The sequence below is a fragment of the Misgurnus anguillicaudatus genome, chromosome 21, assembly GCF_027580225.2.
Source record: "Misgurnus anguillicaudatus chromosome 21, ASM2758022v2, whole genome shotgun sequence".
Taxonomy (NCBI): Eukaryota; Metazoa; Chordata; class Actinopteri; order Cypriniformes; family Cobitidae; genus Misgurnus; species Misgurnus anguillicaudatus.
The window spans coordinates 54398690-54421605 of record NC_073357.2 but is presented as its reverse complement, the minus strand read 5'-3'; the positions used below and the strand labels follow the sequence as shown (position 1 = coordinate 54421605).

At 36.7% G+C, this 22916-nt stretch overlaps 2 protein-coding genes across 4 annotated transcripts; both read left to right on the top strand.

Annotated features, from left to right (window-relative positions):
• The first annotated feature begins 1020 nt into the window (after positions 1-1020).
• On the top strand, positions 1021-11036 carry LOC129450671 (uncharacterized). The gene is made up of 7 exons (XM_073859402.1): positions 1021-1136; positions 8675-8813; positions 8957-9070; positions 9188-9235; positions 9321-9500; positions 9753-9860; positions 10324-11036. Exons 2-7 carry the CDS (start codon positions 8676-8678, stop codon positions 10354-10356), a joined length of 621 nt encoding a protein of 206 aa, XP_073715503.1. The 5' UTR covers positions 1021-1136; position 8675; the 3' UTR covers positions 10357-11036.
• LOC129450718 (uncharacterized) lies at positions 5321-21309 on the top strand. Of its 3 annotated transcripts, none has more exons than XM_073859399.1 (8): positions 5321-5334; positions 18044-18155; positions 19768-19909; positions 20031-20144; positions 20262-20318; positions 20406-20585; positions 20879-20986; positions 21065-21309. In XM_073859399.1, exons 3-8 carry the CDS (start codon positions 19769-19771, stop codon positions 21125-21127), a joined length of 663 nt encoding a protein of 220 aa, XP_073715500.1. In that variant the 5' UTR covers positions 5321-5334; positions 18044-18155; position 19768; the 3' UTR covers positions 21128-21309. The 3 variants fall into 3 exon arrangements, with proteins under 3 accessions (XP_073715500.1, XP_073715499.1, XP_073715498.1); XM_073859398.1 differs by lacking the exon at positions 5321-5334 and adding an exon at positions 16524-16711; XM_073859397.1 differs by lacking the exons at positions 5321-5334; positions 18044-18155 and adding an exon at positions 16540-16711.
• Positions 21310-22916: the final 1607 nt, after the last annotated feature.

The following is a 22916-nucleotide window of genomic DNA, read 5'->3' as shown; positions in this document are numbered from 1 at the left end:
CTGGAAACGTGATAGAGTCATGGGCAAAAATAACACCAAACTTTGGAACACTTTACGTGTTTGTCCTTTATTCAAATATCATTAAATCAATTATTAGAAATGTTGTGTTGTGTTTGGAATATAAACTAAAGCTCAGCTTTGCTAAGAATTTAAAGAGATAGTTCACCCAAAAATAAAAAATTCTGTCATGATTTACTCATCCTCGTGTTGTTCTAAACCTGTATAAATTTATTTTTTCTGATGAACATAAAAGAAGTTATTTTGAGAAATGATGGTAAACACACAGCATATAGTGTCCATTGACTACCATAGTAGGAAAAAATATTTTGGAAGTATTGTGATAAATGATGAAGAAATTTTTTGATAAATCATGGTAAGCACACAGTTGACGGTACCCATTAAATTCCATTTTATTCCTACTATGGAAGTCAATGGATGCTGTGTGTTTACATCATTTCTTAAAATATCTTCTTTTGTGCTCATCAGAAAAAATAAATTCATACAGGTTTGAAACAACATGAGGATGAGTCAATGATGACAGAATTTTCATTTTTGGGTAAACTATCATTTTAAGGCTTGGCAAAATATTATACACAACACAGGCAGTCTGAGTCGATGCCCAGAAGAATGACTTCTCAAATGTAGTTAAAAAAACAACAAAATATGACAAACTGATTAAACTGAACACAATTTATTTCCTTTTAGCTGTTAGTCTTTCTATGATTTTTTGTATATTAAAAAAACTGAATAATACAACTGATGAGCTGTAATTCGCCTTTTTTGCTTAAAACTATGAGACTGTAAGAGACAGGAGATCACAATGTGGATATGTACAGTCTAGCAGCTCAGCTCAAGCTATATTTGTAAAATTACTTTCTCATTATTATTTTATTTACATGTAACCTTTTGCAATGAGGGTTATTGTCTAAGAAGACTCGTAATGTACATGCAAAGTAAATACCCCCCCCACCTCTTTTGTACTTGTTATTTGTTTTTAACTTCCTTCACATTACAAGAAGAACAGCATTCCTCTTACACATTTGAGAAGTTAAAATATTTATGCATGTCACTGTTACTGAATAAGTGTGTTTACAAAGCAGAAAGAGTGAAACTTTACTGAGATAATCACATTGAAGGTGAGTTTGATTTTAACACAAAGTCTTTCTCATATTCTGTAAAACTTGTGTGCTACTGAAAAAGAAGAAAACAATTGTTTTGATGAAATCTGACATGTTGAGAGACTTAAAATCGGATGCAGGTGAAAAAACTGCGGTTAGCAAATGCTGTTACATTTAGATCTGCATTACCATAAATTTTACTTAAAATATTTTTTTTCTGGAGACTTATTTGTTTATCTTCCAGAATTTAATAGTAGTTGTTATAGAAAAGTTACGTCAGGTGAACATATTTGATCTGGCAAGTGATGTTCCAAGAGATTTCCTACAAACGGAGCAACAGTGTTTTCTTTTCCTCCGGGATCAAACGGGGCAAAACTTCCCTCACCAGTGAGCTGGGAATGTAAAATGGGAAGCCTGAAGGTGGAGCTGAGTGATTAGAAAATGCTTTGATAGGAAAAATATCAGAATACACATGATTATACACTCACCTAAACGATTATAAGGGACACCATACTAATACTGTGTTTGACCCCCTTTCACCTGAGAACTGCCTTAATTCTATGTGGCATTGATTTTCTAATTTTCTCAATATTTAGATTTTTTGCAGATTTTATGTGATGTATAAATTACATTTTGAAAAATGTACCATTATGGTTTTGCGGTCCAGGGTTCTGCAGTCAGCCATCACAATGACATCCTTTAGGGGCTAAAAGTATTTATTTACAGGGAGCTACACTGCGACCAAAATGGTCGCATATGCGACCTTTTGAACTGCCGTTGCGACCCTAATTTTTAATGGGTCGCAAATGTGCTACCTAATGTTTTAAACAATATTCTATGATTTACTATGAGCATTTATTTATTATATATTATATATAAACAGAAATGTGGATTTTAAGAATACGTTGTATAACGTGCTCTGAGCCATCAACACGTTGGCTTCATTTTGCATGAAAGCACGTCGTGTCTCTCCCTATGAGTGTGCGTTTGCGTGCTCAGCTGTTTCTCAATGAATTGGGTGGGAAGCGACGCAAGCGCAGTGTCTTCCATGTTTCTGAACTTGAGCAGAGGTCTTTCTTCACTGAGGACGCGGGACCTGTATGGTTCCGGGTTTATATTTTAAATGGTCTGTCGGGTCCGGTTAGGTCCTAGTTTAATTACTTTGGGTCCCAAGTCTGATTAATATTGTGTTTCTAACCCGAGTCGATCGGAAAACGGCCATGAGCGCTACCGCGCTAAAGCACGAGTGCATTTTCAGCTCCGGTTTCTATGGCGATGGTTCTTGTTATGACCACGCGCTGCGTTTTCTTTCTCACGTTTTTAACAATCTTATTATTAATAAACCATATATTTTCTAAAACCATATCCATATTAAGTTTGCACAGAGATTGTAGCAAAAAAGCAGTGCTAATGTCAAGCCCATTGCACTAAATGAGCAAAGCAATGTAAAGTTTGTCACCAGGACAGCAAGTAGATTTGAAAATAAAATAAGTGGAATAATATTATTGAAATAATAAGTGGATTAAGCTTTTTAAATCGGCAAGAGAGAAATAGAAAGATAGAGCAGAAGCAGTAAAAGTGCCTATTTAATAGAAATTATTACCATTATAACATCAGTCATAACATCAGTCACATTTATTATCTATAGACCTGCACTGTCTATTAATATACTATACATAGTATTGTATTATATTGAGTTTGATAAAAGGGGTCTAATTGCTTCATATATCAGTGCAAAAACAGTAAGTGTTTTCGTGGTGCTTTGGCAAACAGTGTCAGCTTTGTTAATAGCAAAGAGAGTTTGGAGTGGTTAGATTAATGAAATATAATGTGAAATTAATATTAATTTTCAATAAATCAAAGTATTGTGTTGTGTCACACATTATTAGTTCTTCGTCATATGTATAGTAGACCATTATTTGTCAGTGGGTAATGATTGCCCTTTTTACCGTTTACCACCACCAAGTAAATTTCAGATCTGTGGGAAACACTGACTGCAATGTTTAAGAAAACAAGGCGGCATGTGGTTTAAAAGATGGCAAGTAAAATAAAAAGCATATCTGTATGCAATACAGTTTCATTATTGTTCATTATTATCCAGAGCGCCTTAATATAACTTGAAAAAAATATGTGCGACCAAATCATATTTTGCGCCAGTAACTGAAAAAGTTGGTAGCGCAAGTGCCACCAGTGGAAAAGGTTAGTGTAGTTCCCTGATTTATGTTTCTGTAAAGTAGTGTATGTGTATTACATTTATTTGTCACAATCAATGATGTCTGTATCACTCTGTATTTATTAAGTTGCTTGAGAATTTATCACAAGGTCAATAGACTGCACACTTTTTCAGAGCTATAACAGCCACACATTAGTCAAAGTTAATTGCAGAAACTGATTAAAAAGAAAGATTTTTCATGTTTGAATTAGAGCTTTCAGTGTTTGTTAGGGGTATGACGAGATCTTGTGCGTCGAGATCTCGCGAGATTATACATAACGCAAAATTAATTATGTCACGAACAAACAAAAAACTGCCTTCTTTTGGAGGTCCTTTGGAGGTTTAACTTTGTGTCATGCAAATTTTTTGCTCAAGTTGCATATTTTCAACTTGGGCGAATACGAGATTGAGGCGAATAGCGCGTGTTTTCGCGGCAAACGCGCCACCCATATCGCGTCATTCGCATCGCCCCACTCGAGGACAGGTCTGATTGTGTCTTTGCATTGACTTTGTATGTAATCTACTCGCGCAAATCATTGAACTCGCGTCTGGTGTGAACCCACAGTAAGACGTGTTGCAATTGTATGTTAATCAGTGTCAGATGTGAAGTGTCTTAGCAGATTGAACTCATTTGGAGTTGATTTTATCTTTGCATATTCTTGCTTGAAATAACAGTGGCTACATCATTTCTATTGTAAAGAATTGGACAAATATTAAGATTTAAATGGATTTAAACTTTGTTTGGTTAAAAGCATCTAAAGTTTAGATTCTAAAGTGAAAGTAACAGAAGCAGGTCCGTTAGCGCCCCCTGCAGGCATTTGTTATAATACATAATGCTGTTTTTTGTTACAAAGGCTACTTATTACTGTAATGTGTTTACTTGTTTTGATACTTTATTTGAACAAATTATTATTGCATCGTCATTATTATGTAATTTAAAAGGTTATTGCTAACTTGGGTCTATTTTTATTACCAAAAATATCAAAATACTTCATTATCAATTAGCAAAATAATTGTTAGGGACAGTCCTAGATTAGTTAAAACATTTCAAAATAACGTTATTTCAGTTTCCTATTCATTTTTTTTATCAATGAGGATTTCTTAAAAAATGTAAAAATCTCGTCTCGTTCTTGTGAACCCAATCTCGTGTCTCGTCTCATCTCATAGATTAAGTGTCTCATCACACCCCTAGTGTTTGTTATTATCAGTAACACTATAAAGCTAATAGCAAACACTAAATCGAAGTGCATTTGGAATTTTGTATGCATAATGACTGAAGTATAATCTTAAATTCAGCTTTGGGAAGAACACGTTCGGTTGTATTTTAACCTAAGATGGGTTGGTTTAACCCAACATCCTGAATTGTTGGGTTAAATATAAACAGTTTCTTGGCAAATTTAACCCAGTAGCTGAGTTTGTCCCTTTTTGACACAACACTAGATTAAAAATAACCATGCAATGTTTTTTTTCATTTTTAAGTAACACTAGCAGCTCAGCTTACGCTATATGTTTTCATAATTACTTTTTAATTTACATTAAATTTAATTATTTGTAATTATTCTGATGAACACAAAAGAAGATATTTTGATAAATGATGGTAAGCAAGCACACAGCTGAATGTAACCATTGACTTCCATAGTATTTGTTTTTCATATTATGGAAGTCAATGGTTACAATCATCTGTGTGTTTACCATCATTTATCCAATTTTTTTTTTTCAGAAAAATGAAATTTATACAGGTCAAAAACAACATGAGGATAAGAAAATTATAACTGAATTTTTATTTTTGGGTGAATTATTCCTTTCAAGTCATCTGCAAAATCATGCAAAGTGGAAACCCCTAAACACCTTATTTTTTACTGTAAAATCCTTCTAACTTTCTTCTCCATACAAGAAGAACAGCATTCCTCTTACACATTTGAGAAGTTGAAACATTTACGCACGTCCCAAGTGTGTTTACAGAGCAGAAAAAAGTCAAACATTACCGAGACAATCACATTGAAGGTGAGTCTAATTTTAACACAAAGTCTTTCTCATACAATCTGTAAAACGCACATGCTATTGAAAAATAAAATTTAAGATACGTTGAGCAGATGAATTTTTATATAAAGACATGAGAGAGACTTCAATTGTGATGCAGGTGATAAGAAACCTGCAGTTAGCAAATGCTGAATATTTTAGAACCATTGCCATGAATTTATGTCTAATTAAAATGGACTTTTGTATATTTTTCCAAACGCTTACTTGTTTATCTTCATGAGTTGGATGGTAATTGTTATACAAAAGTTAGGTCAGGTGAAAAAGTTTGATGTCTGGGGCGATGCAAATAATGTCTGGGGGACAGGCTTGTAACCTAAGAGTTGCACTTTTTTCTTGTCATTTTTAGTTTAAAATGGTCAAACGTGTGCATGGGGTAAATGCAACTCCGACACTAGGTATCCCGAGAGGCTGAGCGACGTTGTGTATTTTTTATCCTTTCCCAAGCCACATTTCAACTGAGATAACGTTAAGTGTCTGCCTTTGGATTAAGTTATGCGGTAGACCACAACACCAACTAAACGTGGATAAATTAAACAAGGATGTCTACATCTGTTCTAAGCTAAGTCAACAATGTATTTAAATGTTATCTAACGTAGCGTTAGGCTAACATTAGAAAACGTTAACGTTAGCTTCTAGCTGCATTGTACATCATGTCACTTCATTAACGTATCTTTAAATAACCGAGATAGCAAATGTTATTTGTAATGAAATGTTGTGCTGGATGATTCATTTAAATACTGTAGCACAAAACTAACCAATAGGTACTCCCAGCTAGCATGTATAAGCGGCCCAAGCTCGGCTGCCCTGCGGCACCTGCGGCTCAGACTCGGCATCGGCGTGTGTTAACCGGGCCAATTGTGCCCCAAAGCTCGATCTGGCACATTCATTTTTGTTACGGCTGTAAGCTCTGGGTCGATTCATGTTCACCGTAAGTAACCCAGCTCTGGCTGCCCAGCTAACATGTATAATCGGTCCGAGCTCGGCTGCCCCGCGGTATTGGAGTGTGTTAACCTGGCCGATTGTGCCCCGCAGCTCGATCTGGCACATGCATTTTTGTTACGGCTGTAAGCTCTGGGTCGATTCATGTTCACCGTAAGTAACCCAGCTCTGGCCGTATGATCTGGACCACTTCTGGAAATGACTCAGCTTATGTTAAATCAAGGATGGTTTTAATGGAGGCCAAAGATGTAGGTGACACAACACAAATGTGGATTTTGTAACTCCAACCGTTTTAGTCCAAAGCGAAGTTTATTTATATCATTTTTACCCCGAATACAATGCCTTCTTCTTTTGAGTTTTAATGGCGGGTTGCGAAACAAGTTCATAGTTCCATACTGCCACCTACTGTATCGGGTGCACGGCTTGAGGGCTATACAGGGCCACCGAAACATTAGGTGGCTGTATGCAACTATGAACTTGCTTCGCAACCCGTCATTAAAACTCAAAAGAAGAAGAAGGCGTTGTATTCGGGGTAAAAAATCAAAATAAGAAGGTGCTGTGCATGGGCTCATTTGTCTAGGCATACTATACTGTGTTTGAGGTAAAAAAAATATATAAATACTGTTCGGTTTCTCGCTCAAAATGATCGTTTCATTTTGGAGGACATCATTGTGTCGTTACGAGCAGCAGGGTTTAATTTGGATTTGTCTGTGCATGTTTTTTTTACGGTCTGAGAGTTTCAAACAGAATGATGTTTCTTGAAAATCTAAGGTAGTAGAAAGTTTTCTGTGATGGTTGGGGTTTGGGTTAGTGGAAGGGGAATGTACAGTTTGTACGGTATAAAATGCATAACGTCTATGGAATGTCCCCACAAAACGTGTGTGTGTGTGTCAAAGAAAGAATGTGTGTTCAAGTGAATAAAAAATGCATTTAACATGAAACTCGTCTTCCTTGTGCTGTTTTAATTTTAGTTTATGTTGCATTACAGTTGCTTAGCAATTTTAGTATTAACCAAACAATAAAATCAATAAGGTTTATACAAGCCTAAATAAGGAACGTGATTGGAGGGGAGCTTACGTCCTCTCACTCGGGGTTCTGCAATCGGGCCACGTTAAAAACGAGTGCTCTGCCGTGTGTTCGGGCCACGTTATAACCAAGTGCTCGGGACTAGTTATAACCGAGTGCTCGGCCATGTGTTCGGGCCGCGTTATAACCGAGTGCTCGGGACGCGTTATAACCGAGTGCTCGGACGTGTGTTCGGGCCACATAATAACCGAGTGCTCGGGCCGCGTTAAAACCGAGTGCTCGGCCGTGTGTTCGGGCCGCGTTAAAACCAAGCGCTCGCAGAGCAATCGGACCTAGATTCATGCCGAGGATCGGCCGACTGTTTCAGCCTTAATCGTTCCGCTTTCGGCCCGCACAATTTTTGCTAGCTGGGCTCTTGGTAAAGATGGTAAAAAGGCTTGTCCTGGAAACGTATGCAGCTTATACCTGTACATATTTAATTTGATCATGATGGCAACGAGATGCGGTTTATAGCGTTTACACTGTGACCTGTAAATTTTTTGTCTGTAGCTGAAGCTGGTCATCGACATTCACAACAATAAAATTATTAATATAACCCTTCAATGCATAGTTAAGGCTCTTTTGGTGATTTCGAGATGATATATAGTCTTTCTGTCTCCAAAAATCATGCGTTTCATACTTGACAAAGCAGTCACTCTAACTTCACGTTCCAAGAGATTTTTATAAACGTAGCATCAGTTTTTCTTCTGCAAAACTTCCCTCACCGGTGAGCTGGGAGTGGAAATGGAAAGCCTGAAGGTAGAGCTGTGTGATTATAAAAACGCTTTAACGTTTAAAAAAAAAAATATATATATATATATATATACTCCAATCATATACAGTACTCAGTTCCTGACAAACTGAAGTGCAAGTTTTTCAATACTTCTCACAGAACTGCTGTAAAAAACAGGTTTCATGCTTTCATGCAACAAGTCATGCTGGTGAATTATATGTTAACACTTTCAGAAAAATGATTGCCATTGTGTAACTGTGGCAGAACCCTTGTACCATTTAGGTCCTAATATGTACCATTTAGGTACAGCTATGCATTTGGCACCAATATGTATCTCTGAGATACTAATGTGCACGTTTTAAGTACAAATGTGTACTTTTTTGAAAGGGTACTTCCCCAATCACAGCTAGAAACCATTTCTGGCTATTTTTCTGACAGTGCACAGTTTGTGTTAGAGTAGGAAAGTGGTTAATCTTACGTTTTAATCCAATAAACAGACAGAAAGACCGTTCATTGTCATCTGTAGAAATGTTTAACATTATCACTTGCATGTGTTCATTATTACAGGATGACTGTGAGGATGCCCATGAACACAAATCCAAAAAGCAAATGGCCAACATTGGGTCACATCCTGGGTAAACTCAGTCCAGCGGGTACAATACCTCAGGACGTTAAACGTACAATGTTGTACCTAACATCACTAGGGGTGAGTCAGACTCTGATGCAGACATGACAGCTGACAGTACAGTGTGGCCCTAACACATTTTCGGACACCTAAGCCACATTACAATTGTGAGATTCATGGCAACACAAATTGGTGGTTTATAAACTTGTTCTTATATTTATAAGATTCTGCAGATTATAGTGGGAATCCTCAACATCACAACAGGGATTTTGTTTGCAAACTGGGGGACACATGATTACATTATGATGTTTTATGGTCCCTTTTGGCTTGGTGCTGTGGTAAGAATTTTGTCTTTTTCTGCTTATTCTTATTTCAAAAAAAATAATATTATGAAAGAAAATTATAGATTTGGTTGTTTTGTTTAAATTCAAACATTTGTTTGCTTTGCATTTCAGTTCCTCATTATGACTCTTCTTGTAGGCTGCTGTAGGAGTGTTGTTTTGGTAAATGTTTTTCAAAAAAAAGTCTTACATTCATTGCATTCACACTTTTGGTCTGGTAAGTTGCAGAGTTGTTTTTGTATTACAGGATATTTTATCTTTGTTCCTAAACCAAGTCAGTGCTTATGTGGCTGTAAAGCGTGTTGCATTGTATTCATGGGATTTGGTGAGCGTGAACTATTATTCAGCCAATGATTATTCAGCAACACTCATCCAAGAACAGAGGAAGGGAGCTGATGCCTTTCTGTACTTTGAGGATTCAAATATGGTAATGATTTCTGAATTTAAAGTTTAGTGTTTATTTAGTGCTTCTCAACTGGTGGGCTGCAAGTAAAAAAAAATGTCACTAAGAACATCATAGACCATAATTTTTACCGTTTCATTTTTTTGTACCATGTTAGGTCTCCACTTGATATCCAATTAAACATCTAGATCCTGTAGCAAAACCAGTTAAGAACCTCATTTGCTTTACAAAACTGCCTTTATTCCATGACTCACTGATTTTTCATCATCTTTTCAGATGTTTCGAAGGACCCTAGATGTCATGATGATAGCTTTGGCTGTTCTTCAGTACTGCTTAAGCATCTATTTTATTCTCAAAGTAGTGAGAGTACTTGCCGAGAAGAATGTGAGTAGAAAAAAGTGAGATCATCACCACAATTAAAACACAAAACAGACAAACCTATAAATGTCTGAAATCCTGTCCGTGGTTGTACAGTCTACAGAAGACCCTCAACTTCACAAACTGCTCCCAGAAGACACCACTGGCAATCCTGCATGAGAGACACAAACATAAAAAACATTTTATTTAAATCATTTTCTCTCTTGTATTAGAATAGCAGCACTGAAACACTATCAGTATTCATGTCTATCTCTGTTGATTATTTTTTTTCTCCTAATTTTTTACTCATGATAAGGATATGTCTTATTTGTGTTTTGTGGTTGACTATCACAGTGACATCCTTTGGGGTCCAAAGGAGATGTAAAATCACAAAGCCAATGTTCCTATTTGGAAAAATTAATATATGTATATGCATCTGGCAACTTTATTTTTGGCCATCTGCTAATGTCTTCTATCCACTCCACTATAGGGACAATTGGACAAACAGACCCAGTTCCGGTAGATGTGAAAGTCGGCACACCTCTGATCTACTGGTCGTCCTTCAACGTGATGCCCAGCTGATGCCTGACCAACGATCACCCGCTTAATCTCCGCTTAATCTCCTTATCCGTTTATATGTGTGTATATACATATATATCTCCCAAGGGTTTTTCCCTCCTAGGACTTTTTTTTTATTTCCTCGGCTAAACAGCCCGGGGGTTTTTTTCTCCTAGGGGTTTTTTTTTACCCCGGGGAGGCAGCCTTCTTGGGCTTAACTTAGCTTCCTCTTCTAGACGTTACATTAGTAATACGCTCGCTTATAATGTCGAGTCATAGCCGCAGCAAATTTGACTGCTTATTCTATCGTGTATTATGTTGTGCTATCTGTCGTTTTTCTGTGCTTTTACTGCTTCTATTAATGTAAAGCTGCTTTGAAACAATTAAGTATTGTGAAAAGCGCTATATAAATAAAATTGAATTGAATTGAATTGAATTATAGTACACGGATCTGGTAGCTGTGTTGAAAAAGTTGTTAAAGTTAACTTTTTAAAAAAACTTTCTCTGTTTTGCTTCACTGCTGATTCTTGCCATATTTCCGTTGCCAATATGCACGCGCATACACTGTAAAAAGTCATTCTGCAGGCTTGTAGATTTTATGAAATTGAATATGTAAACTTTATTTAATAAAATTAATTTCATGTAGTTTGGAACTTTTTTGTCTTAAAATTCTTTAAAAATGACTCGAATAAAAACAACATTGTTTTTATGAAGGATTTAGCTATTCTTATTGTGTATCTGCGCATGTAGCGAATACTGAATAAATCCAACGCAATACGAATCAGCTGTTTTTTAAATTAAAAACCTTTCCGGGTTGATATGGAGGTCGTGAGCGCTGAGCAGACGGATTTAGGAAATATTTCTGTTATTGTACCAAAATTCATAGTTTTGAAAGGATTTCAGTCGAGAAATTTTTAAACAAGAATCTGCAGTAGGTTCATAAAGATATCGCCTATTTAAACATTTCCTTCGCGTTTTTGGCGATGGGAGCTCCAGATAATTAGCGGGCGCTCCGCGCTTATATATACCGGGACAATGACGCCTCACCTCGGCCAGTCTTGCTGAAAATCTCTGCTGGCTGTGACGTCAATGTAGTGTTTAAACTGGATAAAATTCATTTCGGGTAAATTTAAAGGGCAATCCTTGGTCGTATAAGTCTATAAGCAGTGTGTCTTTGTATAATTTGTTTGTAATTTGTAAATATTAATTAAAATAAGGATTAATATGAACTGGGTTTGGACGTAACTTCAGCTTTAGGACCTAGGAGGTCGCATATCTAGGATGCATTCGTCGATTCGCATGCTGCGATTGGTGGTCCAGATGCAACTCATTTTGAGTGACAGAAAAACTGACCATCATACTGTTCTTCTGAATGGCTGGGTTCTCTTATCACTTATTCTCATAGATGTGTCTATTATGACAAATTCTGCTCGCTCGCTCGCTCAGTTCGTGTTTTAAAGATAAATGTGACTTTACTGCGGTCTTTTTCGGTTTATTTAGTTTTGTGTTAATTATATCCACAAAGTATTTGAATAAATTGGTAATGTAAAACTATTCTCCACTGTAAATTAATTGTGTGCTCAACTGCGACGCCCTGTGTTGAATTTTCCTGCGGAAAACATGAATCATTGCTGACTGAATTGTTTGACAAAGGCCTCTTACTGGAGTACAGTATCATTACTGAGGGGAAATATAACATTATTCATTTAATTCCACAAAAGGTGAGTAAGATATTAAATGTATAAGTTGTCTTTTTAAAATGTTTAAGCTTTCTACATAATGTAAATTGAACATTTATTATTATTATTATTATTATTATTATTATTATTAATTTTGCGACCTATTATCTAAATTGTGTGTTCATGAAGGCCTGAAGCAACGTGAAACGTTGCTGAGGGAGAACTTTATTCACAACAAAAGGTGAGGAATATTATTAAATAAATATATTGTACATATTATATTGTGTATAGTGTATGTGTTTGTATATACACATGTGAGTAACTTGGTTAACAAATAAATATGTGACCGTATCCTATCGTGTGACAGAAAAAAATGTAAGGAAAAGATTTGCCCTAATTATAAAGATTATATATCTTTTCAAACTTTTTTTATATTATTTGTAATTCCAATGAGAATTTATTATCAGTTTTTAATATTACTGCACATTTCAAACACACCTAATAAGCCACAAACTCAGATGAACTCCATTGCACATATCTTCCAGTTTTCTTTAAAACATTTTAATATACAAGTTTAATGTGTTGATTATTTCAATATTCACGCTGTATACATTTATAAAGGTTTTAAGACATAATTGCTGTTTAATGTTGCAGGATAATGATGAATAGGTGGGACTTGAGCAGCTTGTGATGGCTGTAATTGTAAAGAATGGATTTTCTAGGAGTGGAAGCCCAAAGGATGCTGGAATTTTTATCGAGGCCTTAAAGGTGTTCCCAGGGCATGATTTATCCTCACTGGATTGGATTGGATCTATGCATTGAATCTCCAGTATCCCAGGCATCTTTTCAGGTGTTTCAGAAACTTTTCTTGGAGCTGGATTCTTCAAAGTTTATAAACTGATTACAGTACAGTAAGTCTAAACTGCTGTCTGATTTTCTGGGTGTGAATCAATGTAACAGAACACAAACATGGAACCTTTCGTTGGGAAATGTGGACAGTTTTCTTTAAAGACTGTAAAATAATTTTTGAAGTGTACACTGTTACAAATACACCGTTAAAAATGAGATGCTTTCCTGTTCTTTTGACTGCAGTAAAATAAGAATTGATTCATCTTTGTCTGTCATTCTGAAATCAGATATAATACTCATTACTAATAATAATATTAATGGATGATGTTAAATTTAAATAGTATAATTGAATAGTATTTATTGTATAGTGCTAGGTCTTTGTCCTGTATACCCAATATTTTGTTTAATTTTAAATTAATTTCTAATTGCAAATTGCAGATTACCTTTTTGAATGGGTTACTATTAAGGAGTTTATGGAGTGATTCTAACTCAATTTTTATTTGTTGAATTTCATTAATGATATTGCTTGTAATCTGTTGCCACACTTTTATTTAGTAGATATGGCATAATATTTTTTATTGTATAGTGCTAGATCTATGTCTAGTATACATAATATTTTTGTTTAAATTTTAATAAAAAAAATTATTGCAAATTGCAGTTTGGCTTTTTGAATATGTTAATATTAAGGAGTTTATAGAGTAAATCTAAATCAATTTTGATTTGTTGAATGTAATCACTGCTTTAAGTGGCCCGAAAGAAGTCCCGGTACTCTATTGTTCTTTTTTTTTTTTGCTGACTGGACTTCTATATTGAAGGGGTTTTATATTCAGCAGTCAACAGACGAGCTTGTAAAAAATAATAAATCCTTATATAAGTTTGTGGATTTGCTTGAGCTAAAAATAGCTATTCAACATACATAAAATGTGCAAAAGGTAGATATATAAGTACAATTTTCAGCACGGTCAAATGCTAAAACTAGTTGTTCAGATAGAAAGAGCTTAAAAACAAAAACTTTAAAATGACACCAAGACCATGTCTATGGGTTTAAGAATAACAAAATACTGGCAATTTAAAACTAGAAAGTCATCACTTTATTTTTCCCCATTGTTTTCCATTTTGCGTGTGGTAAAACTACTGTGCGCGTCGTTCAAATTCATTGAATTTTCGTTGGGCAGTGTCCCAAACCAAAAAGGGCACCAAAGGGGGTGGTACTATTAGTTAGCATCAACTTAGACAAGTGGGAAATATTATAATGGGAAATATAATAACAAGAATTAAAGTGTGACAAAAAATATTCAATATGATTTACCTGCTGGCTTGATGGATCTTTGAATCCTGTTTGCAATGTTGAACTGCCTTTAGAAGCAGCCTCCCTTGCCGTTCTCTGTCTTTGTTTTGTGAAGGCATTTGTGTTTTTTTTTTGTATTTTTGCCTACAAAGTGTGCCAACAACAGCAAATTTAGTGTTTATATTAACTTAGATCTGATCGGGAACATTAAATCCATTAGACAAGCGATAATAGTAAGAATGTGGATATTTTGTTGTTGTTTGCTTGCTAAGTTGTTAGCACTTTTACATTTTACAAATACATAAACAAACTTCCAAATGAGTAATTCTGCGGTAAAAAACAGCTGATATAATGTAATAAATCTACCTGTTAATGCAACGAACTTCAGAAACTGTCGTCCAGGCAGAGAGTGCACACAGAGATGCTGCGGAGCGGGCGGGAAAACACGAAGTGGATTAGCGGAATCAGTGGATCTTTAGCGATCTTTTTATAGATCACAACCTTTGCGTGCGAAATTACGGAAGATAAAATACGGGAGATTTAAGGGAAAATACTAATACAGGAGGACGGTGGGAAAGAAGGGTAAAATATGGGACTTTCCCGGCCAAAACGGGATACTTGACGGGTATGAGTCACACCTCTCCACACCACGTTGAGACTGACGGACAGCAAAGGCGACGCATGCGCTTTTAACTTGTAAACTCAAGGGTGTATGGGTAATGTAGTCTCTGCTCTCGGTGGGACGAATTAGGAAGTGTACATTGTGAAGAGCGCTCTGAAAAGCGGCAGCGCAGCCAAAAGATTAAAACCTCTGATTTAAACAGATGTGCAAATGAGCGTTCTGGTACGCTAAAAGCACGTTCTGGGCTCAGGGAGAGGTGGTGGTACGCTCAAGAGCTATTTTTAGAAGTGGCGGTACTGAGTGCCGGCGCGTTCCGGCCCACATAAGCACTGAATGTAATTAATGATTTTGCTTGTAGGCCTAATCTGTTGCCACAATTTTATTGAGTAGATGGGGCATATTATTTTTACAGTGTACATTGCCACGTCATCATTGTGTACAAACAGTAAAAGAATCTATACACTATACAAAGACGAGAACGGACCAAGACAAAGGGTACAGCAGGGTATTTAAACAATGGAGTGATGAGGGTGATGGCTGCCGGGTCAGGAAAACAAACACAGTTTAGGTGAGGGAGTGAAGAGGATTATGGGAATTGGAGTCCAAAGGGCGAAGACTGGGGAAACAAAGGGAAACTGGAAGGCAGACAGAACGGGACTGTATACAAGTATTTTACATTTGCTGTAACATGCTTCTAACTTCTTTCTCCCTACAAGAAAAACAACATTCCTCTTACACATTTGACAAGTTGAAACTTATGCATGTTACTGTTACTGTATAAGTGTAGTTTATATAGACTGTAAAATAAATTGGACGACACGACACCGCCTCCTTCCATTGTAATGAATTGAAGCCAAAAATGGCTGACCATGGTCGCCGCCATGTTACGTAAAAACGTCAGTTTGGTGCCAGGGCATGCGCAGAAGGAATCGTCCGTGGAGCCTGAGGCAGAGCCGCGGTATCAAACTTCTGCCCAAATGCTTGTGCGCCCAATTTAACCACGCCCCTTGAACGTCGTCTGTTAAAATAAGGTAAGTTAATACAAATACAACTAATTACTTAAATCTAAATTGCACCGATAAATGCCGATATGCACAAAAAAATACGTGGCCATAACTATTATGAATCGCACAGCCGATATTATTCACAGCTATTTCATGTACTACGGCTTTTGATCAGTAAGTCCTTATCGATCTGAAATCACTGTTAGTTTGAGTCGTTTATAACATGCATTTGAAAAAGCAACACTCGTCAAACATAATCAGCATACTTATTCTTTATTATCATGAAAATACATGAAAAGGTTAAAAGAACAGCAATATAATATATGCTTAAGCCATTTCCTGGAGCTGCGTGATAGACGTTACCTCCATCGTCCAATCCCACAATTTTATGCATGTGCGCGCATGGGGAATGTGATTGGTCAAGTTCGAAAAAATAAAATGGCAGCCAAGAAAGCGACTGGAGCACAAATTTAGCGTAAATATAAATATATATTTTCACTTTTTACACAATTTAATAGCATTTCTAGTGAGAAATTAGTATTTTAGTTTTCAAATATGTGATTAGTTATCACAAAGGCGCTCTCTGTTTATATTTCAAACACGCTGCCTATGAAGTGTCTTTAAAAGTGTTTCTCTGAGCTGCCTTCATGCCTCTGAAATCATTTCCTCATGAGGCAGCGAGGTAACATATCAGCTGCCTAAGTTTTCAGACGCAGACGAAGTGGGGGGGGGGGGTCTGTCTATATAAACATCCCTCGTTCACTTGACAACAGTGTTTAGGGAAGTTCCCAAGTGCGTGTCTAAACTGGAGTGAAACGCAGCCCCGGTTGTTACAGAGGGGAAGAGAGTCAAACTTTACTGAGGCAATCACATAGAAGGTGAGTCTGATTTTAACAGAAAGTCTTTCTCATACAATCAGTAAAATGCACATGCTATTGATAATGAAGAAAACGATTGTTTTAATGAAATGTTGAGCAGATGGATTTTGATAAACACTTGAGAGAGACTTAAAATCTGATGCAGGTGATAAGGTTTAGATCCATTGCCATGAATTTATGTCTAGTTAAAATGTACTTTTCTGAAGGCTGTTTGTTTATCTTTTAGAGTTTGATTGTTGATTGTTATACAAAAGTTAGGTCCGTTGAACAAATAGAGGTTTCATTTTGAGTATGCGTGCCTTACTTCACTACCTTTCACTTTCACTTCATGTTCCAAGAGATTTTTTTAAACGGATCATCAGTTTTTCTTTTGTTTCGGGATAAAATAGACCAAAACTTCCTTCTTTTCTTTATTTTCTTTGGACAAAAAATACTCTCATAATTTTGACTGAAGTGCAAGTTATTCAATATTGTTCACAAAACTGCTGTAAAAAACAGGTTTCATGCTTTCATGCAAAAATTCATGCTGTTGATTTATATGTTAACACTTTCAGAAAAATGGTCCCCATTTTGTCACTGTGGCATAATCCTTTATGTGCCATTTAGGTTCTAATATGTACCATTATAGGTACAAATGTGTATACACAGGGGCGTCATGCACCAATTTTTTTTAAGGGGGCACAGTGTCAACAGCTCACAGACATTTGTGCATACACAGACATCAAACGAAATATTATAGAGCTTTCAGTCTTTTCCATGGCACTTACATTTCTACCAATCTAAAAAAAAACCTGCTTTCATGCAAAAACCTCCAAAATAAGAGTGATGACTAACTTTCATATCAAATACTATTCAATCGGAATAATGACACATTTGCATCATATTTACATCTGAAACGGCATGTTTTATTTATTTAAGTCTTAATGGCTTGTTTAATTGTGTCATTATGCATTTTGCACAACAACTGCATCATATAAATTAATGTAATTTTAAATCCATAAAGAATATAAACAACGAAAATGACATAAGCTATAGCCACGTGATTGATTTTAATGTTCAATAATGATTTTAAAAAATATGTTTAGATAAAATTATTAGAGGAACGGATTTTTGCATTAAATTTTACCTTATATGTGAGCATGTGAGATTCCGCGCCCGCGTGAACTCTGGCGAACTTTGGCGTTGTGCCAAGAAGATGAATCTCTACTAATATAACGTTGAGACGGTCACATTTAAAACCATACATTTTCTACACGGAGGAGGTTAACTGCACATTACTGTATTGGCGTTTGGAAATGTTGTGAGCGTTTCTTACACGTTTTCATGGTTCAGATAGCCAAATGCAGCAGCAAGCCAGCAACAGCAGAGAGCTTGTGAGCGCGCCCAGACGCTGATGATGTCTGCGACTGCGCTGACTGCAGCGCCAGCTGCCGCCAGACTAAAAGTAATGTAACATGATCAAAACACTATCAAAACGGCGAAAATCTCCGAAAAGTGACAAGGATGCAGCACAGAATGTATAATATTGTGCCTATTAATCAGATTAAAAGTCAAATAACAGATTAATGGACGCTTATTTGATTTTGAGGTTGGATTCAAAATCCATTGGCTCAAAAAAACCAAGGGGGCACGTGCCCCCTCAGTTTGAATGGGCATGACGCCTCTGGTATACGTTTGGCACAATTTGACTAATATGCACTTTTTAGGTACAAATGTGTACTTTTTTGAAAGGGTACTACCCCAGTCACAGCTAGAGACCATTTTTTGGCTATTTTTCTGACAGTGCACATGCGCTATTCGCCTTAAACGTATCTTCGAGCGAAAAATTAGCATGAAACGAAGTTAAATACCGCAAGTAATCTAGAGAGAGTAGCCGTGGGTTCACAACAGCCGCGTTTGAGGCGTCAAATTCGCGTCTACCGCATCTAGTTTGCTTGAACATTTTGAGTTTACGTTACTCGCTTTATTCATGGGTGAAAGATGCGTGTAAAATTTTAGTTATTGAGAAATTCGCATCATGGGAAGGGCTTCTGCGACTCCGCTTGCTTTCTGTAATCACTTCACTACTGGAGCAAGCTCCTGATTGGTTAACGCTGCGCGGTTTTCTGCCAAAGTAAAAAATTTCAAACTTGTGTTTTTCCCGCGACAACTATTTATTTATTTTTTATTTATTTATTTATTTATTTATTTCACACACATCCTCATTCTAAAGGCAATATAGTAATTATATAATGCTAGTGTGCGAAAAGGGAAAACCCCAAAGAAGCTACTGAAAGCTTATAGTAGGGGACCCAAAAGTATCATACAACATATAACATACAGTAACAAATAAATACATCAAAACACATTCAGTACAACAACAAACAACAGACGATCCCAGCACAAATATAACACTTATAAATTATCAAGAAGTATATGTAAACAACAGTTTTCCCTTGAGTTTTTCCTTAAAAACGGAGACAGGATGTAACATTTTAAGGTTTTCCTCCAGCTCGTTCCAAATCTGCGCGCCTCTACACACTACACTCAGGCTCGTACATTTTAATCGTCTTATTTTACCAGTAATTAAATGTTTATCCCGTGTGTGATAAATGTGCTGGGGTCGGCTGATTGGAACAAGTTCACATAATCTATAATTTAGCTTATGTACAACCTGGAAAATCATACAGGCATTCTGAAAAATATTATATTCGGCAAGTCTTAATAGACCAAGGCGATAAAACAACGCTCAATTCCCGCGAACTAGGCGCACAAATGAGGCGGAATCTCGTGAACCACGCTGCGCTAAATGCCTCATTCGCCCCGCGAGACCTCCAGGCGCGTGATAATGCGTCTTCACATTGACTTAACATTAATATCACTCACGCTTGAAGCCTCTACCGCGGCTGGTCTGAATGCAGCACAACACGATGCCCCGCATTTGGTGTGTACATAGCATTGGAATGGTAGAAAAGTGGTTAATCTTACGTTTTAATCCAATAAACAGAAACAAACACCATTCAGTGTCATCTGCAAAAAGGTTTAACATTATCACTTGCATGTGTTCATTGTTACAGGATGACTGTGAGGATGCCCATCAACGCAAATCCAAAAAGCAAATGGCCCACATTGGGTCACATCCTGGGTAAACTCAGTCCAGCGGGTTCAATACCTCAGGACGTCAAACGTACAATGTTGTACCTCTTAACAGCACTAGCGGTGAGTGAGACTCTGATACAGACATGACAGCTGACAGTACAGTGTGGCCCTAACACGTTTTCGGACACCTAGCCACATTACAACTGTTGGTGGTTTATAAACTTGTTCTCATATTTATTAGATTCTGCAGATTATTGTGGGAATCCTCAACATCGTAACAGGGATTTTGTTTGCAAACTGGGGGATACATGATTACATTATGAAATTTTATGGTCCCTATTGGCTTGGTGCTGTGGTAAGAATTTTGCCTTTTCTGCTTATTCTTTTTTTTTAAGTATGTTATGAACGTAAATGATAGATGATATTTGGTTGTTTTGTTTAAATTCAAACATTTGTTTGCTTTGAATTTCAGTTCCTCATATCTGGAATTATGACTCTTCTTGTATGCTTCTATTTGAGTAAAGTTTTGGTAAATGTTTATCAAACACGTCTTACATTCATTGCATTGACACTTCTGATCTGGTAAGTTTGTAGACTTGCTGTTTTTATATTACAGGAAATCTTAGCTTTGATCCTAAACCAAGCCAGTGCTTTTCTGGCTTTGATGGGTGTTGCATTGTACTCATGGGATTTGGCGAGGGCGAGCTATTATTCAGCCTATGATTATTCAGCAACACTCATTCAAGAACAGATGAAGGGAGCTGATGCCTTTCTGTACTTTGAGGATTTAAATGTGGTAATGATAATTGTATTTAAATGGGTTAGTTAGTGCTTCTCAACTGGTGGGCTGCAAATTTTTCACTAGGAACATCAGAGACCATTATTTGTTTTGTGCATGAATTGGCTATACAGTGTTTCTTTTTTAACTTCTGCTGGTTTATTGTGCATAATGAAAAATGTTGGACCATGTCAGGTCTCCACTTGCTATCCAGTGTAACATCTAGATCCTGTAGCAAAACCAGTTGAGAACCTTATTTGCTTTACAAATCTGCATTTATTCCAAGACTCACTGATCTTTTCCATCTTTAGATGTCTCGAAAGAAGCTAGATGCCATGATGGTAGCTTTGGCTGTTCTTCAGCTCTGCATAAACGTCTATTTTATTGTCATGTCAGTGAGAGTATTTGTCAAGAAGAATGTGAGTAGAAAGATATGAGATCAAAACACAAAACAGACAAACCTGTAAAATTACAAAATCTTGTCTGTGGTTTTTCAGTCTGCAGAAGACCCTCAACTTCACAAACTGCTCCGAGAAGACACCACCGGCAATCCTGCATGAGAGACACAAACATAAAAAGATCATTTTATTAAATCAGATACCACTAAAGTTAGAAGTCACTTTAAACCGCAAACTGTGGAGTTTTTCGTTTTGTATTTTGTGCATTTTTTGTATATTTCACGTTTGGATTAGTTGTGATTCTGAGCACTGTGCATAACAATAAACACACTTGTTTTCTGGGCTATTGTGGCAGAGCCATTATTTATTCTCATTAAAGCGCACGTTATCGTCTTCCTCACATGTTTGCTCGTATAAAAAGAGCATCACAAAAAGTCTGTTTGGAATACAGATAGTTTGTTTTGTTCTGTATCCTTATCTAATGACGTAAACACGTAGTCCTTGATTATTACACCAGAATGAGAGTACAGTCCTAGCCATATCTGCCTAGAAAACCGCAACTTATCATTTTCTGTTGGTTTTAGTACACGATGTAACTACATAAGAGTCAAGTTTTAAATATGAAAAATATCGAAACTCTTTGGTTATTTTTTAGCGCAATGCTAATGGTCTAATCAGCAGTGGTGGACAGTAACGAAATAAATGTTATTCGTTACTGTACTTAAGTAGTTTTGTGCGTATCTGTACTTTACTCAAGTACTTTTATTTTGGGAGACTTTACTTTACTACATTTTAAAGTCAAATATCTTACTTTTTACTCTACTACATTTTAAAGTCAAATATCTTACTTTTTACTCTACTACATTTTAAAAAATCAGTCGTTCCTTTTTATTTATCAGTGGATAAAAAAACTTAAAGAGTAACTAAACCCTAATCCAACTTTTTTTAGTTAATGATCTGTAAGAATGATGCTTTATTAGTGCTGTTCATTGATTTTAGTGAGTTTTTTGACATTTGGATATAAAGTGTTTCAATACTACAATATATGGTGTAAAAACGTCTGAGTGCTGCCCTCTTCAGGTTGAACGGTGGCTACTGCAGTTGAATTTTCCTATTGGATGTTGGGTCCAAAAAATGACTCGTGACGTAAGCAGGTTCAAGCTTACCACGCCCTTGTTACGATCTCACCACAGACTCTGTTGGGATCTGCCCAACTTTTCTTGCATTTTTCAAATATTGCCAGTGGGTGGAGTCAGGCTCTGACCAGGGGTTTAGTTACGCTTTAAACTGGGCAAACTAAAGGTGTGTTCGACTTCATGCGGTGCTGCGCAGACCGATCGGCGGCTGACTTGAAGCAGTGCATTCCGGTTAGTAATTTGTCATATGGTTTTTAAGTACCGCGAGAGCGGTTCGAGATCAGCCGCCTGAGTTAGCCAGCGCAGTTCGCGAAGAGGAGCTGCACGGGCTGTAATGACGCCACAGCTGTTTCAAGATTCGGATTCACCACATGACAACAATCACGTGTGTTTCGTGTGTATTTTCACGCCCTCAGTTCCACAAATGCTCACAAATCTGTATTTTTATAACAGTTAAAGCTCTTTTCATGTAGTCGCGATGTTATATTGTATCATCTTCATCAAAATAAATTGGATAAAAAACGTAGACCCCACTACATTGATATTTAAATAATATATGCTTATGTTGAACTTTATTATTGTAAAAACAGATGCTGTAAGCCTCTTTAGTTCCACTTATGCTTATACACGGGCATTAAAAACAGTATAATTCACTTTTTATGTAGTTTATATCTTACAAATCATGTTTAATGCGATTAAGCAAGCAAACGCCACGTGATCAGCCATGCCTGCCGTAAATGCAGCAAACTACGGGAACCACGGCGCGTCCGACTTCACGTCTCCGTTTTCAGCTCCTCCCCGCCTGCACGCGGCTA